We start from the raw sequence: 15,220 nt of genomic DNA, 5'->3' as shown, positions 1-15,220 counted from the left end.
CTATAAAATTAATGTCAGGTTCTCAGCACTTTGAGGACTAGGATTAGATCACTGAGCACCCTTTAAGATCCCAGTCTATGTATCAGTTAGCAACTGATAACATAAAGTTAATAGACACATCAATAGAGCAATGGCAAATTACAACTTCTTCTAGTATTTTTATAGAAAAAAAGATGGTTTAATACAAATGTTATAAAAATATGAACATTTATTTTTTCTTAAATCAAAAGAAAGTTGCTTTTAAATCAAAATGTGACCTTTTTCAAGACGGTAAGATCCACTACAAAGACTTCAGAAGCGTTATTCTAGATTTATACTGGTGTAACGGAGGGAAAAATCTAGCCCACTTATACTAAAAAAGGCAACTATAGTCTCACCATATACTATTTTCTCTTTTTTGTAGTATTCAATCAGGGAGAAGAAGGAACTTCTTGGTACATTATCCTAAAGGGATCGATAAATGTAGTCATTTATGGCAAGGTATTTTTTGAAGACTTTTTAATATTCTTTTTATTAGTGGAACGGTAAGAATAAACTTTAATGAAACACAGTTTGACTTATGGCAAGATTTTGTTGTTTGGGGTAACAAGGTGAATATTGTTTTCAGTTTTTAATCAAGAAATTATTCCAAGAAATTGTATTTATTATGCTTTTAAGTGATTGATGTATAATTTCAGGTCTATAATTTGTACATATATGTACAATTTCAAGACTATAGACCACCTGAATATAACTCAGTGCAGTTACATCCACACTTGTAGTACAAAGAGGTTTAAAACAAACAAACAATAAGGCATTATGTCATAGCATAGCCTCTCCAAGATACTTAGTGACTCCTTAGCTAGATAGATCATACAAACACATTTAGCACTTAACAGTAGTTCCCACTTTAATTACAATAGTACTGTCACATCATAATGCTGACATTGTCTTAGGATAGCTTTGTTCTCATTCACTGATAGCCAGCTACTAAATTACCCAAAATTGTAGAATTATAACCCCTATGTAGCTACTTTAAACACAATCAAAACAATAATGCCCAAATTCACATGTAGGCTAAGTCTACACTATGAGCTGTGGTGTGATTCTCCTGCTCATTCTTGCACTAGCTCTCATCGAAAGCTAGCAGTATAACTGTGGCAGCATGAGTAGTGACAGGGGAGGCACGGCTTTTGCTGTGCTTAGTACGTACCCATTGATTCGGGCAGGTTTGTGCTCGGTACAGCTAGCCGTACCTCTGCTGCTGGTAGCTGTGCTACTGTGGCTATGCTGCTCTTATATTCTTGCTAGCTCTCATCAAGCTAGCGCAAGTATGTGCACATAAGCTGGGGAGTCACACCTAGCTCGTAGTGTAGACGTAGCCAAGTCCCTTTGACTTTCTGAGCCTTAGCTAAGCCCTGTGGCCACACCATGGTTACCACAGTCCTTTGGGGAATGATCCTATTGGATGTAAGTCCAACTGCTTCCTTCTAGTTTGTTGCTTTGGTCTACTATATGGGCCCATTGCTTCACTGGGAAATGATTCCATGGCTTAGTCTCAGAACTGCTGCCAAATGATTCTGGCAGTGATAGTCTGACATTCCACTGATTCCAACTACTAGCCTTCAATTATTGGATCACCTCTTTTATACCTTCCAGGCTGCTTTCACTCCGTTCTAAAGGCCAAAGCCTTTGGTTCCCTCTACTTCATCTGTCTAAAGAGATTCTAGCTTTGTGAAGACTATCTAATTTTTATCCTGAAAATATCATTAAATCTCTGGTTACTGGGAAGGCTAAAATCTTTCTTAATTTTTCCTTTTGCAGCCTGAGGTTCACCCTAACTTTCTCCTTTTGTTCTGCTTGCTGTTCTTATTCTCCATGAACATATCCAACAACATATGCTGTACTATCAATTTAACTTCACCGTCATGCTCTCTGCCCATTGGCTAGTGGTTTTCCACTTACCTCTAATTGGCCATTCATTCACAAGTATTACCATTTGTAAGCATGATCACATATGAACCATCATATGTTAGCTTATATGTTATCATCTCTTCACAAAGTATCATAATTAGTATACAGGAACTCTAAATATGAAAAGTATTTTTCATCTTACATAGCTTTTACCATAACATGGAGATATAATTCTGTATTTCCTTTCACGCCATTTCATGTCTAATTATTTAGGCAGATGTAACTAATTTTGAAGAAGCTAGATAGATGTTTTCAGTATAATTAATATGTTACCTCTCTGTAGAGTATTCTAAAAATTTCCATTAATAAACCATTAAAAATGGTGCCTTTGAGTATGTTTCCATTTTAAATAAAACATATATTCATTCATTGTACTTTTTGAATAAATTGACATAGATTGATATACATTCCTCAACTCTCCCCCACAAGGGTACTCTTATTCAGTGACTTTAATAGGACTATTCATGTGAGTAAGGATGACTCTCACAAGTAAAGGTTAGAGGACTGAGCCCTTAATTTTCCTTCTGATTTAAGGCAAAAATGTTCCTAAAGGAGTGAAGATATCTACTACATATTCTGCTTTTGTACCAGAGACTTTGGAAGAAGGTGCAAGAAACCCTATAGTGGTCAGATAGGAAATAACCTTCTCATAAAGGAAGTTACTTCCTAATCCCTGACAGTTAGTAGTTGACTTATGTCCCAAGCATGAGGGTTTATATCCCTTCTAAGAATTTTTTTATCCTGTCTAATGTAACTGTGTATTCTCTCCTTAACCTTATAAATGTCAAATCCTTTTTGAAGCCTAGTGATCTTTTTAGCCTCAATGATACACTGTGGCAAAGTGTTCCAGAGGTTAATTATAAACTGTGTAAAAAGACCATTTTCTTTTCTCAGTTTTAAATATGTTGCCTTTTGATATTATTGAATTCTCCTTCATTCTTGTGAGAGAGGATATATAAGAGTAACTGATTTTTACCTTTCTATGCCATTCATTATTTTCTATACCACTGTCATGCCTCTCTTATTTCTCTCTTATTAAGGGTAAATGGGATGACCCGGGTAACTATTGGTTGGTTAAACTGACATCGATCCTGGTCAAAATAATGAAAAAAGGCAGATATGGGATGCAATCAGTAAAGAATTAAAGGATGATACCATAACTAATGCCAATCAACAGGTTTTTATGGAATATACGGAAACTTAATTGCATTTCTTGGGATTACAAGTTTAATGGATAAATGTCACTGATAAAATATCTTAAATTTCTACAAGAGACAAGGTGGGATAAGGTGAAATAATTCCCAGAAGAGCTCTGTAGAGCTCACAAACTTGTCTTTCTCACCAACAGAAGTTGGTCCAATAAAAGATATTACCTCACCCACCTTATCTCTCTCATATGGCTCTCTCACATGATCAACATGGCTACAGCAACACTTACATTTCTGCAGGACATTTGATTTAGTCCCGCATGACATTTGATGAAGAAATTAGCACTATATTAAATCAATATAGTTCATATTAAATGGATTAAAAATTGGCTAACTGACCAATTGGCTGACCGAAAAATTGATAAAATAATAATCATAAACAGGGAATCATCATCCTATAGAGGCATTTCTAGTGAAGTCCCACAATGGTCTATTCTTGGCCCAGTGCTGTTCAATATCTTTATCAATGATTGAAAAATAAGATAATTTCTGGTAAAATTTGCAGATGGCACAAAAATTAGTGGTGCAGTAAATAATGATGGGGACAGGTCAGTTATACAGACAAATCTGGATCGCCTGGTAGGGTGGGCTCATTTGAATAATATGCCAAATACAAGGTCATATATCTAGAACCAAAGAATTTAGATCACACTTACAAGCTGGAGACAGTATCCTGGATTGCAGTGACACTGAAAAGGATTTTTGCATAATGGTAGATAAGCATCTGAACGTGAGATCCCAGTGTAATGAGATGACTAAGAAGAAGGACACTATCCTTGGACACATAAACAAGGGATATCAAGTAAGAGAATTGGTATCTTTGTATATTACATTAGTAAGATTATTACTGGAATACTTAAAAAAAAAAAATGTTGAAAAATTGGAACAGGTTCAGAAAAGAGTTTCAAGAATGATTTCAGATCTTGGAAACATACCTTCTAGTCAGACACTTAAGAAGCTCTGTCTATTTAATTTATGCAAGAGAAGGTTAAGAGGAGACTTAATTACAGTCTACAATTATCTTCATGGGGAAGAGATTTCTGATAGTAGATGGCTCTTTAATCTGACAGAATTGTGAGGAGGAGGACCTGTTAGTTCTTCACGCACACAAACTACTGATTCCATATAAAATTCTCTGCACCGAACTCTAAGGGCATGTCTATACTGATGGCAGCAAAATCGCCATCACCAGATCGATCTTTCTGGATCGATTGAGTGGTCAGTGTAAACCTGCTCAATCGATCAGGAAGTCGACTGAGTAAAACCACCCCCTCAAGTAGCGTAGCGCTGCATCAGTGGGAATGCTGTTCCTGTCGGTACAGCTCAGTGAAGACACCGCGCAGAAGGGAAGCACAGCATTCGATGTGAGTTACGCAAGCTACTCTGCATAGTTTGCGTAACTCTGTCGACTGCTGCCGAATCTCCAGGTAAGTGTGGACCAGGGCTAAGCCTTGCCTCAGAAAAATTAGTACACAACTCAAGTTTTTCTGTAGAAAGTTACAAAAAATTGTACAGTGGAAAACAGGAAACTTGGCAGATCTGCATTCATCTGACACTGAAGAAAGAATTACTGGTCGTAATTCTCAGGATCAGCCCATTTTAAAAAACTAAATTACAGAACTGTGCTACCTTCCAATTCTCTGGCATAATGGCTGATTTTGATGAGAGATTGCATATTTTTATGAACAGCTGAGCCCCTCTGTTCTTATGTGCTTCAGAACTCTTGGATGAATACTGTTCAGTCCTGGTGAGCTGACACTCCTCCATTTCATCTGGAGTTTTTGTCCAGGCCTTTACCACCATATTCATTTATATTTGTATTACTCACTGCCTTAGCAGATGTCTTTATCTGATCCAAATGCTCCTCTGCACCTGTCAATTTTCCTTCAGTTCCTACTTTAAGTAACCCACCTAAACCTTGTCCATTTTTGAGCCAGCACTCTGTTCTCATTTTAGTTAAGGTGAAGCCCAAAAAGTGTCCCAGTGCCTAATGAATTTCCTCTTTATGAGGGAGATTTTCAAAGGCAAACTTGGGAGCTCTCAACTCCTTTTGACTTTTAATGGTAGTTGTGCACTTAACAACATTTTGTGCCTTTGAAAATCTCCCCCAACATCATTTTCTCGTCCAAGCACTGAGATGCTGAATTTATTCCTAGACTTGCATGGGAGCTCTAAGCATTTCAGTGACAGCTGCCATAAACACCCTAGTATTAAGCCTTTTCTACATTCATCCAAATTTAGCTTCTAAATCATCTCTCACTCCACCCTTGTGGGCCAGATTTTCAGCTAATGTAAATCAGCATAACTCTGAAGTCAGTGGAGTTATGCTGATTTACACCAGCAGAAGATCTGGCTCTGTGTCATTAGTGTCGCTAGATAAAATGACCAAGCAACTTTCCAGAGCTCACTAGAATCATATCTAGATGTCTTGTGAGCTCTGTCACCTATATAGCTGGTAAGTCACTGAACAGTTCTCAAATTCACCACATATTTAGCTATTAATATTTCTAATAATCAAATCCTCTGCCACCCCAGTCTGCTGAGTGGTGTTCCCACCTCCTGTGAGGACCTCCTTGCTATACGAGGAATGATCAGCCTCCTCTGCCTAAACTAGAAGATGAACATTTGTACCTCCATTCCATTTAGATTCTCCTATCATTAGATCAGAATATCCATCCTGGGCATATGTGCTAAATAGGTAACAGAGACTGACACTGCTGGAGAGGAGAATTTCACTCCAAATCTGTTCTTCAGCAAACCTGATCTGTATTTTTCATGGTCTCTTTTTTTTAAATCAACAGCTTGCTGTCGTCAGCAAGGCCAGAAGAATCCTTCGCTCTGAATTTAATTTCAGAGAACAAGCCAATTCTTTTATATTCTTGTCTTTCTCTAGTAATAGTAATAAGCAGCTATCAAGTATTGTTTCCTAGTCATTATTTTAGCTGTTGATTTCCTGCCAAATACATTTGTTATAATATCGGATTTTGAAGTCTGATGTTTGCACATGGCGTTTCAATGGAATGAACTATAATGATGATTTCTGTGTGTAAATGTTTTGCTGTTTATAGGGTGTGGTATGTACCCTACATGAAGGAGATGATTTTGGCAAGTTAGCACTAGTGAATGATGCTCCAAGAGCAGCGTCCATTGTTTTACGAGAAGATAACTGCCACTTCTTGAGAGTGGACAAGGAGGACTTTAACAGAATACTTAGGGTAAGTGTTGGGTATGACATGACAATAACTCAAGTCCTCTGATTTTTGCCATCTGCAATGGCCTGCTCTCTAACCTTGCAAACATTTTCAGAACCTGTGTCATTAGTATCAGTAAATACAAATCAACCCAAAGCACCGTTTGAAAAAACTTGTAATTAAAGAAGAGAGAGGTAACATCCTAGAGAAATCAAACAAAAAAGCAAGTAGTACATTAAATAAATTATAGATAAATACATTGATTCCTGATCAAAGGATCTGGAAAGATGTACTGACCCATTTTTTGTGGTTATTAATGTTAGAATAAAAGCCTAGTTGTGGGGTTTATAACTTGAACATGGACCAGGATGATCTGATTGTGATTTGGTTGGGAACTTCCCATAATACACAAGGCCAGACACATTATCTAGGATGACCAGATGTCCTGATTTTATAGGGACGGTCTTGATATTTGGAGCTTTGTCTTATATAGGCGCCTATTACTCCCCACCCCCTGTCCTGATTTTTTGCACTTGCTGTCTGGTCACCCTAACATAATCACCTTATATTGGAATGTTTACATGGATATTGGATGGTGACAAAATCAGCTCAGACAGCGCTATACTTGAAATATTGCTTGCTGCTGCTGAGTGGCACCTGGACTAATCGAAGGTGAGATGCTTTAGATACTGAGACCTTGTTGGTTTTGGAGGCTACGGTTACATTGACGGCAGCAAAGTTGCCGCCGTCAGATTGATTTCTCTGGATTGACGGAGTGGTCAGAGAAGACCCGCTCAGTCGATCCAGAAATTGACGTACTAAGACCACCTTCGCAAGTGGCGTAGCACTGCATCAATGGGAACAGTGTTCCCATCGGCGCAGTGCAGTGAAGACGGCGTGCAGAAGGGGAGCAGAGAAGTCAACGGGAGTTACACAAGTTTTTTGCGTAGCTTGCGTAACTCCCGTCGACTGCCACCGAATCCCGGAGGTAAGTGTAGACAGGGTCTGAGACTCCATTCGAGCTGTGTGTAGCTCTTCCTATCTGATGTCAGCAAGTTTTCAAAGACTGCACTGATGTGCTGAAACCTGGGTGCCAGGCTGATTTTTGTTTGTTTTTTTAAATGTGCACAAGTTGGGCTCTGGCTTTGTTTTACTTATATATAATTGTTTCCAATCTAGACTCTTGAGTAGCTCTAACACTTTACTGGGCAAGGATTCATAATTCTTCTAAGCATCCTTCCAAAAGAACAGTATTTAAAAACGAATGGCCAACAAATGCCTGATTATGGATAATAATGATCATAGAAGGGCAGGGGTTGAAATGACTCTACATTTTAAAGGTGGGGAAAAGGATTGGTTCTGGCAATTTACTTTCTTCCCATCCCATACCCATGGCTGCATGGAGGCTGCTGCTCCAGACTTCCCCATGATTCTCCCTGTGCCCACTAGGGGTGTCTAGTTGCAGTTTCTCTTCAGTCTGCTAGCAGGGAGCAAGGGTGAAGGGAGGGAAACCATTATGGGAAGGACCAGCCACAGAGGCTTGGCTCCTCAGCCTTTGGTTAAGTTATTTGAAAGTCATTCACTTTTTAAAAGTAATTAAGTTGCCAAGTCAGGTGCAGTAACTGTATTAAAAATAACTCGTCTTGCAGGATGTTGAAGCAAATACAGTAAGACTCAAAGAACATGACCAAGATGTCTTGGTATTGGAGAAGATCCCAGCAGGAAACAGAGCTTCTAATCAAGGAAACTCACAGCCTCAGCACAAGTATGTTTTCATTCAATAGTGCAAATGTCAGACTGTGATTAACCTTTTCATACGGTATTATTATCTAAACAATAGCATATTCTCCCTTTCTGTAGAAGAATGCAGTGTATGTAAGGGTTTTTTGGATTTTTTACCATCAGCTAATCACATGCCCTGTAGTGCATAATATATCAATTTCCAGCAGTGCACTAGGTCTACAACTTTACACAATAATTCTCTAAAGCTCTTACGGTAAATATTCATCTCATGAATGGCTTTTAAATAGATTGCACATGGGAATTGATGAAACCCCATTAAGCAGAGCAATTGTGTAAAAGACATGGGGAAAGTACATTGTTTTATTAATAAGTACAGATGTTTCCTTTTGGATTTCAGATTCAGGATGCTAATAAAAATTTGCTAGGTTCAGTTTCTACACAGTGTGGAAAATTCAGACAGGAAAGTTACTTACTGTAACTCCCTGAATAGGCTTGCATTTTTTTCTATAATATTCACCATTTTTCCCTGCCTTCTTACCTAGAGGCAGGAAGCACAGTTCTAAAATGAAGCAAGGGAGTCCAGGGGAGTCAAGTTATCATCACTGGAAATGGATGGAACTGCTGGAAAAGATCCTGAAGATAGAGGCTGTGAAACATATTGTTTTTCTGCACTTGAAAATGTGAAATACATTGAAATACAATTGGGTTGGATTATTGGCTACATTGTTCAAATAGTTTAAATTCCCCAATGCAGAAGTAATGACCTCATGCGCACACATTTGCATGTATATTTTGCACACATATGTATTCACACATAGACCTCCGCGTGATTGGCAGTTCTGAAAAATTGAAAAATGATTTCAACTTGGGTTGAACTGAAACTAAAAATTTTGAAAAAAAAAAATGGCAAATTGAAAAAGTCGATAAAAGTTTTGTTTCTGGTTGAATGAAACATTTAATTTCCGGGTATTTTCAAAAAAAAAAGCAAAGGAAATAAAGTGTGATGTGCACAAAATGGCCAGAAAAGCTGGTGCTTCTCTTTTAAGTTTTAACCTTTAGCCCTGTGGCTAGGGCACACTCTTGAGATGTGGGAGACCTGCCTCAGTTCCCTTCTCTCTACCTTATATGGGTCAGGGATTTGATCTCCCACATTGCAGGAGAGTGTCCTAACCACTGGACTATGGGGTATTTGGACAGGGGGCGGAGGTGTTCTCATTCTCTTCTATTGAGGCTGTTCCACTTTGTATAAAATACTTGGCTAGTCATTGGGCCAGAGAAAGCGTGTGAGAGTGACTCTATAGCCCAGTGGGTAAGGCACCTACCTGTGATGTCCATGTCCCTGCTTCAATGAATGTTCAATTATTTCTATATAATGAAACAGCTTCAAGAGGAGAAATCTGTTTTGCATCAGGCAGAGGGGGGTATTGAACCTGGGTTACTTGTCTTCCAGGTAAGTGCCTTAAGTACTGAGCTAAAGATGATAAGAGAGGCACTGCCACCCTTCGTCTCAAGCCATTTTGTGCCTAACTCCCCTTGTGAATTCCAGCCCACAAGTTTTTTTGGATGAAACTATCTGGTGAATTCTTGTCAAATTGACAAATAATTTCAGGTTGATTGAAACTGCATTTTTCAGCAAACAAACTATTTGTCTGAAAAATTTGACCCAGTTCTGTTCACTCGTATGTGCACCAGTCATCTAACACACACTCATAACAAGGAGACACACACAAAAAAAAGCAAAATACAGCAGGAGGTGGCAGTGATTCTTTTTCCCCTCAAAAGAATCGTCATTTCACAGAGACGTTGTGCAGATTCCTTGGACAATAATGGATGTGCCCTTTGCCATCATATATCCAATGTGGTTGGCAATATTAGGCGTTGAGAAGTATTGGAGCCTTTTTTCCTGCTCCTCACTTTTACCCAGATAAGGAACTCATTTCCTTTTATTCTGAGTTTTTTATTATTTAAAGTAAGACATAAGGTTAGTGCTAGCCCAATTTTGAGTACAATTTTCCTCTGATGTTTGATTATTGCCCATCTGTCACAGTATTTATACTTAGATATCTATAAGGATTTAAATAAAACATTCCTTATATTTTTACACAAATTTTTCATCTGCTATGTAATCTGTCAGCACACCCTCTGACTAAATTATTAGATCAGGCGTTCCCTCTCAGCAAACAGTTTAGTTTTAGGACCAAATTCTCTAGTGGTGTGAAACTCAGTTGTAGTCAGTGGAACTGCATTAATTTACACCTCTAGAGAATTTGGGCCTCTAGATTTTAGCCCATTTTGCTCTTTGTGACTTGATTATGACCAGATAATTTTGCACATTTCAAAAACTCTTCAATTAATGTTTTATGTAAACGTATTTCAAACACTGGATTTCTTGCAAACTCTTTGCTATGAGCATTACTTCTAGTATCCGATGTTTAACCATTCAAAATTTGAGCAGTTTTCATTGGACAGATAAGTGGTGGCATGTTTCTGCTCCCCGGTTAGCTGAGGGTAATTATCAGAATGAAGCTTCCAGGATGAATACTTTCAATGAAAGTTCAAAGTTTGCTTTCCACAAATAAATGTGCTTAAATGTATTGTTTCTGTGAACATTCCTGCCAGGGAACATTCACAGAAAGCAAACACAAAAGGGACAGGAGCAGAGCAAAAGCAAAATGGCTTAAAAATTTCAATGTTCACAAATAATTTTTTTCAAAGTGCATCTTATTCTAACAGTATGTTTGATAAAGTATTTTTATTTTAAATCTTTTAAACTGAATTACTACTTGTGAATGTGACATCTCTAGTTTCTGCTATGAGTAGTAAATGGAGCGAGTGGCTAACGTTAGGTTTCAAAGTCCTAAATAAGTGGTTTGATTTCCAAAATGTGGAGTCTTTGTGAATTACTGAGTGCTCAGCACTTCTGAAAATCAGGCCACTTATTTAATAATTTAGATGCCTAATTTAGGAGCTTAACTGTAAATTCTCACCTTTGAAAGTATTGGCCAAACCATTCTGTTTATCCACAGAAAATACAAAGCAGAGGCTTTGCAACCTTCCCCCCTTATTGCCCCAGCAGTATTGCTCAGGCCTGAGCCGAAGGGCTCACCTCTCTGGCTGGGAGGTTGGTTCATTTTTCAGGTCAATTCCAATCTTGGCTTCTCTGCTAAGACTGTGAATAAAGGTGTCAATTTTGATGTGGGTACTTTTTCACTTGCAAGTAAAATAAGACCAGCACTTGACTTTATATGAGACACTAAACTAACTTCAGACTTTTGATCCCTACCAAATTATATAGAGGTGAAACACTCTGTAATGTATTGTTAGTTCCCTGAGTCATCCCATCAAGAACCATTTTTTCCTCTTCTCTTAATCTTAAGAAAGGCTCCATTTTGGGAGCGGATGCCCTGTGAACTGTGGTTTGGGTCCCTCCTTAGCCTCTCCTCTGCTGCAGCTCACTGAGCCACAGTTTCAAAGAATGACAGGCTTGCTTCGAAAAGCTAACTCTGAAGTTTGTCTTCCAAGCCTAACTTCTCTCTTCGTGGGTGATCACACACATGCAGTGTTATTGCCTGGCACCTCACAGAGCATTGCTACATTCTACAGTCACTGCTTCATTTTCACTTTCAGATTCAAAGTGCAGCAAACTGGGTTCTCTCTGCCTCACTCACCTACATACTTGGCTAGTATCTCTACAAGGATGTGGTCTGGCTTAACAAGTGTTTGTGTTCTTGGGACATCAATGCAGTTCTTCCAAAGGGGCTGGCAGGTTAAAGAACTGTGATGGTCAGTGCTCAAAGTGAGGTGCAGCTTGCAGGAGCTCGGCGTCACTGCTTATTTCTCAGCAGGAGCAGAACACCTGCACTTCTTCCAGGGCTTCAGGGTTTTGGGTTTTTTTAAGTTTCCTACTTTTTCACTTCAACGTGGAAAAATGATGCAAAGGTTGAAAGAACAAAATGGAAAATAAAAAGAAATCCTATTCACAAGGAAGGAAGGATAGTGGATAGTTAATCAGTTAATCTGTAATATTCTTGGCAGGGCCTCCACATGGGGGGTGGTGAGGGGAAAGGGTACACTTTTACCGGGGCCTGGCCCAGGCTGCAACCCCCATTACCACGAGGTAAACATTTTTCATGGCTCATGAGACCGTATGTATGGGATGAGGGATTATGGTATCTGTGTGTGTGGCCGTGTTACAAGTTTGTACTGGGCCCGGGAAAATAATCCTTGGGCCCTGCTCCTCGGCTATAGAGGTGGTACATAAATCTTGTCAATGTTCCCTGTAATAGGTATGATAACCTTACTATCTGCAGCATTCTCTTATACCTCTCTAGATTTCCTGTTAGAAAAATACTGAAGTTAAGTAGGTGCAAATACTTATTTACTGCAGTTACCTAAGGCAATTTGCAAGTTTTGAAGTTACACCATTGTACGTTACTATTGGCCGCCACGTCCTTTCCCCAGTTCAGACATGTAGTATTATAGGCAGACATTCATTTTCATTATTCTCCTTCTGACCATTAGTAGTAGTAAATAGTAGTGGCCCATCTCTGCCAAAGATTTATTCAAAGTTTGTTTAAATCCAGCAAAAGCCTACATTTTAAGAAATTTTGTTGTTGCTGAGATTTTTGTCCTTAATGATATTTAGTACTGACAGTTTTCTTTGGAAAAGTCAGATTCACCATTTCTCTGCTCCGCTTTTACACCAGTGCAACTTCATTGAAATTAATGGTGTAAAACTGGAGCATTGCAGTGGAGAATGGAGTCCTTTATCATCTGAGTTCTCATGGTAGGAAGGTAAGTTGTATTGTTTGCATTTTACAGATGAGGAACCTGAAACAAAGTGTTTGAGTGATTTTTCCCTGGGCCACCCAGAGAGTCCATGTCAGAGCAGGTATTTGAACTCCCGTGGAGTTCTTGACTTCTATTCCTGTGCTCAGAAGTCTTAGATTCTCTCTGACCTAATCATTTCTTCAGCTGATGTTTTCATTTTTGCCATTAAAAAATTAACTGCTTCTTTTCTCTTTCACAGGTATACTGTGATGTCAGGAACACCAGAGAAAATTTTAGAGCACCTTCTAGAAACTATGCGCCTTGAATCAACTTTAAATGAAGTGACAGGTAGAATTATGTGACAAAAGCTTTTTTTTATTCATAAATAAGATAAGCTCTTCAGATACAAATGAAAAAGTCATGCTTTGGAATGCAGCCTTTAATTATTTGAAGAAATGAATCATATCAATATTCAGATACAAATTTAAAAAATCGAGAAAATTCAAAATTTAAGGTGATAATCCACCATCTTTAACTTGCCCCATTGTATTTAGAATTTGGAGCATCTACTGATAGCAAAACAGCAAAATCTCTCACCATGCTATAACACAGGTCATTACATTCATTGGTCACAGCTATGATGGTAAAGGGTGACATGTAATAACCCGGTTACATTACCACCAGGTAATGTACTTGTCACGATGCGTGCCTCATAATACTATGCACTAACCATGCATCATTTTAAATTTATTTATTATACTTTTCCAATGTACTTCTATTCAAACAGAAGGAATTCAGCACATCAAGGGCCAAATCCTCTGCTGTATAAATTGCTGCAGCTTTGTTGAAGCCTATGAAGCTGCAGCAATTTACACCAGCAGAGACATTAGACTGAAAAATATGTGTATCTGCTAATTTAGTCCTTGTAGGTCTTTTCATTAAAAAAAAAAAAAAAAAAAAAGAATTTCTCATAATAGTAATTGTAAATTGTAGACTTTTATATTATGTTAGAATCATAGAGTTGGAAGGGACCTCAGGAGGTCATCTAGTCCAACCCCCTGCTCAAAGCAGGACTAACCTCAACTATATCATCCCTGCCAGGGCTTTGTCAAGCCTCAGCTTAAAAACCTCTAAAGATGGAGATTCCACCACCTCCCTAGGTAACCCATTCCAGTGCTTCACCACCCTCCTAGTGAAAAAGTTTTTCCTAATGTCCCACCTAGATCTCCCCCACTGCAACTTGAGACCGTTGCTCCTTGTTCTGTCTCCTGCCACTCTGAGAACAGCCTAGCTCCATCCTCCCTGGCACCCCCTTTCAGGTAGTTAAAGGCTGCTATCAAATCCCCCCCTCATTCTTCTCTTCTGCAGACTAAACAAGCCCAGTTCCCTCAGCCTCTCCTCATAAATCTTGTGCTCCAGCCCCCTAATCATTTTTGTTGCCCTCTGTTGGACTCTCTCCAACTCGTCCACATCCTTTTTGTAGTGGGGGGCCCAAAACTGGACACAATACTCCAAATGTAGTCTCACCAATGCTGAATAGAGGGGAATAATCACTTCCCGTGATCTGCTGGCAATGCTCCTACTAATGCAGCCCAATATGTTGTTAGCCTTCTTGGCAACCAGGGCACACTGTTGACTCATATCCAGCTTCTTATCCACTGTTACCCCCAGGTCCTTTTCTGCAGAACTGCTGCCTAGCTCGTCGGCCCCCAGTCTATAGCTGTGCATGGGATTCTTCCATCCTAAGTGCAGGACTCTGCACTTGTCTTTGTTGAACCTAATCAGATTTCTTTTGGCCTAATCCTCCAGTTTGTTTAGGTCCTTCTGTATCCTATACCTACCTTCCAGGGTATCTACCACTCCCCTTAGCTTAGTGTCATCTGCAAACTTGCTGAGGGTGCAATCTACCCCATCCTTCAGATCATTAATGAAGATGTTGAACAAAACCGGCCCCAGGACCAACCCCTGGGGCATTCAGCTTGTGACCGGCTGCCAGATAGACATGGAGCCACTGATCACTACTTGTTGAGCCCTATGTTCTAGCCAGTTCTCTATCCATTTTATAGTCCATTCATCCAACCCATACTTCTTTAACTTGCTGATAAGAATACTGTGAGAGACTGTATCAAAAGCTTTGCTACAGTCAAGGTATATCATGTCCACCGCTTTCCCCACATCCACAGAGCCAGTCACCTCTTCATAGAAAGAAATCAGGTTGGTCAGGCATGACTTTCCCTTGGTGAATCCATGTTGACTGCTCCTGATCACCTTCCTCTCATCATATCAACTAAGACACCACTTTAGTAAACATGTTTTTGATATTACAGTTGGCTAGGAAGCATGAGTGTAAAGGCC

The 15,220-nt window shown here is 39.1% G+C and overlaps 1 protein-coding gene across 1 annotated transcript in view; it reads left to right on the top strand.

Moving 5' to 3' along the window:
• The window catches only part of RAPGEF4 (Rap guanine nucleotide exchange factor 4), a 205,741-nt gene that overhangs the window by 149,076 nt on the left and 41,445 nt on the right, over positions 1 to 15,220 (top strand). Inside the window, exons 13-16 of the mRNA XM_067549231.1 lie at positions 404 to 480; positions 6,230 to 6,376; positions 8,002 to 8,117; positions 13,125 to 13,213. Coding sequence (XP_067405332.1) covers positions 404 to 480; positions 6,230 to 6,376; positions 8,002 to 8,117; positions 13,125 to 13,213 — 429 coding nt within the window. The remainder of the gene's footprint in view (positions 1 to 403; positions 481 to 6,229; positions 6,377 to 8,001; positions 8,118 to 13,124; positions 13,214 to 15,220) is intronic.

Source organism: Emydura macquarii, unplaced genomic scaffold, assembly GCF_026122565.2.
Source record: "Emydura macquarii macquarii isolate MOO-44397 ecotype Brisbane River unplaced genomic scaffold, CSIRO-AGI_Emac_v2 contig_1253, whole genome shotgun sequence".
NCBI classification, from domain to species: Eukaryota; Metazoa; Chordata; order Testudines; family Chelidae; genus Emydura; species Emydura macquarii.
Note: the sequence above shows the minus strand (reverse complement) of the source record. Positions and strands in the feature narration are given on the sequence as shown.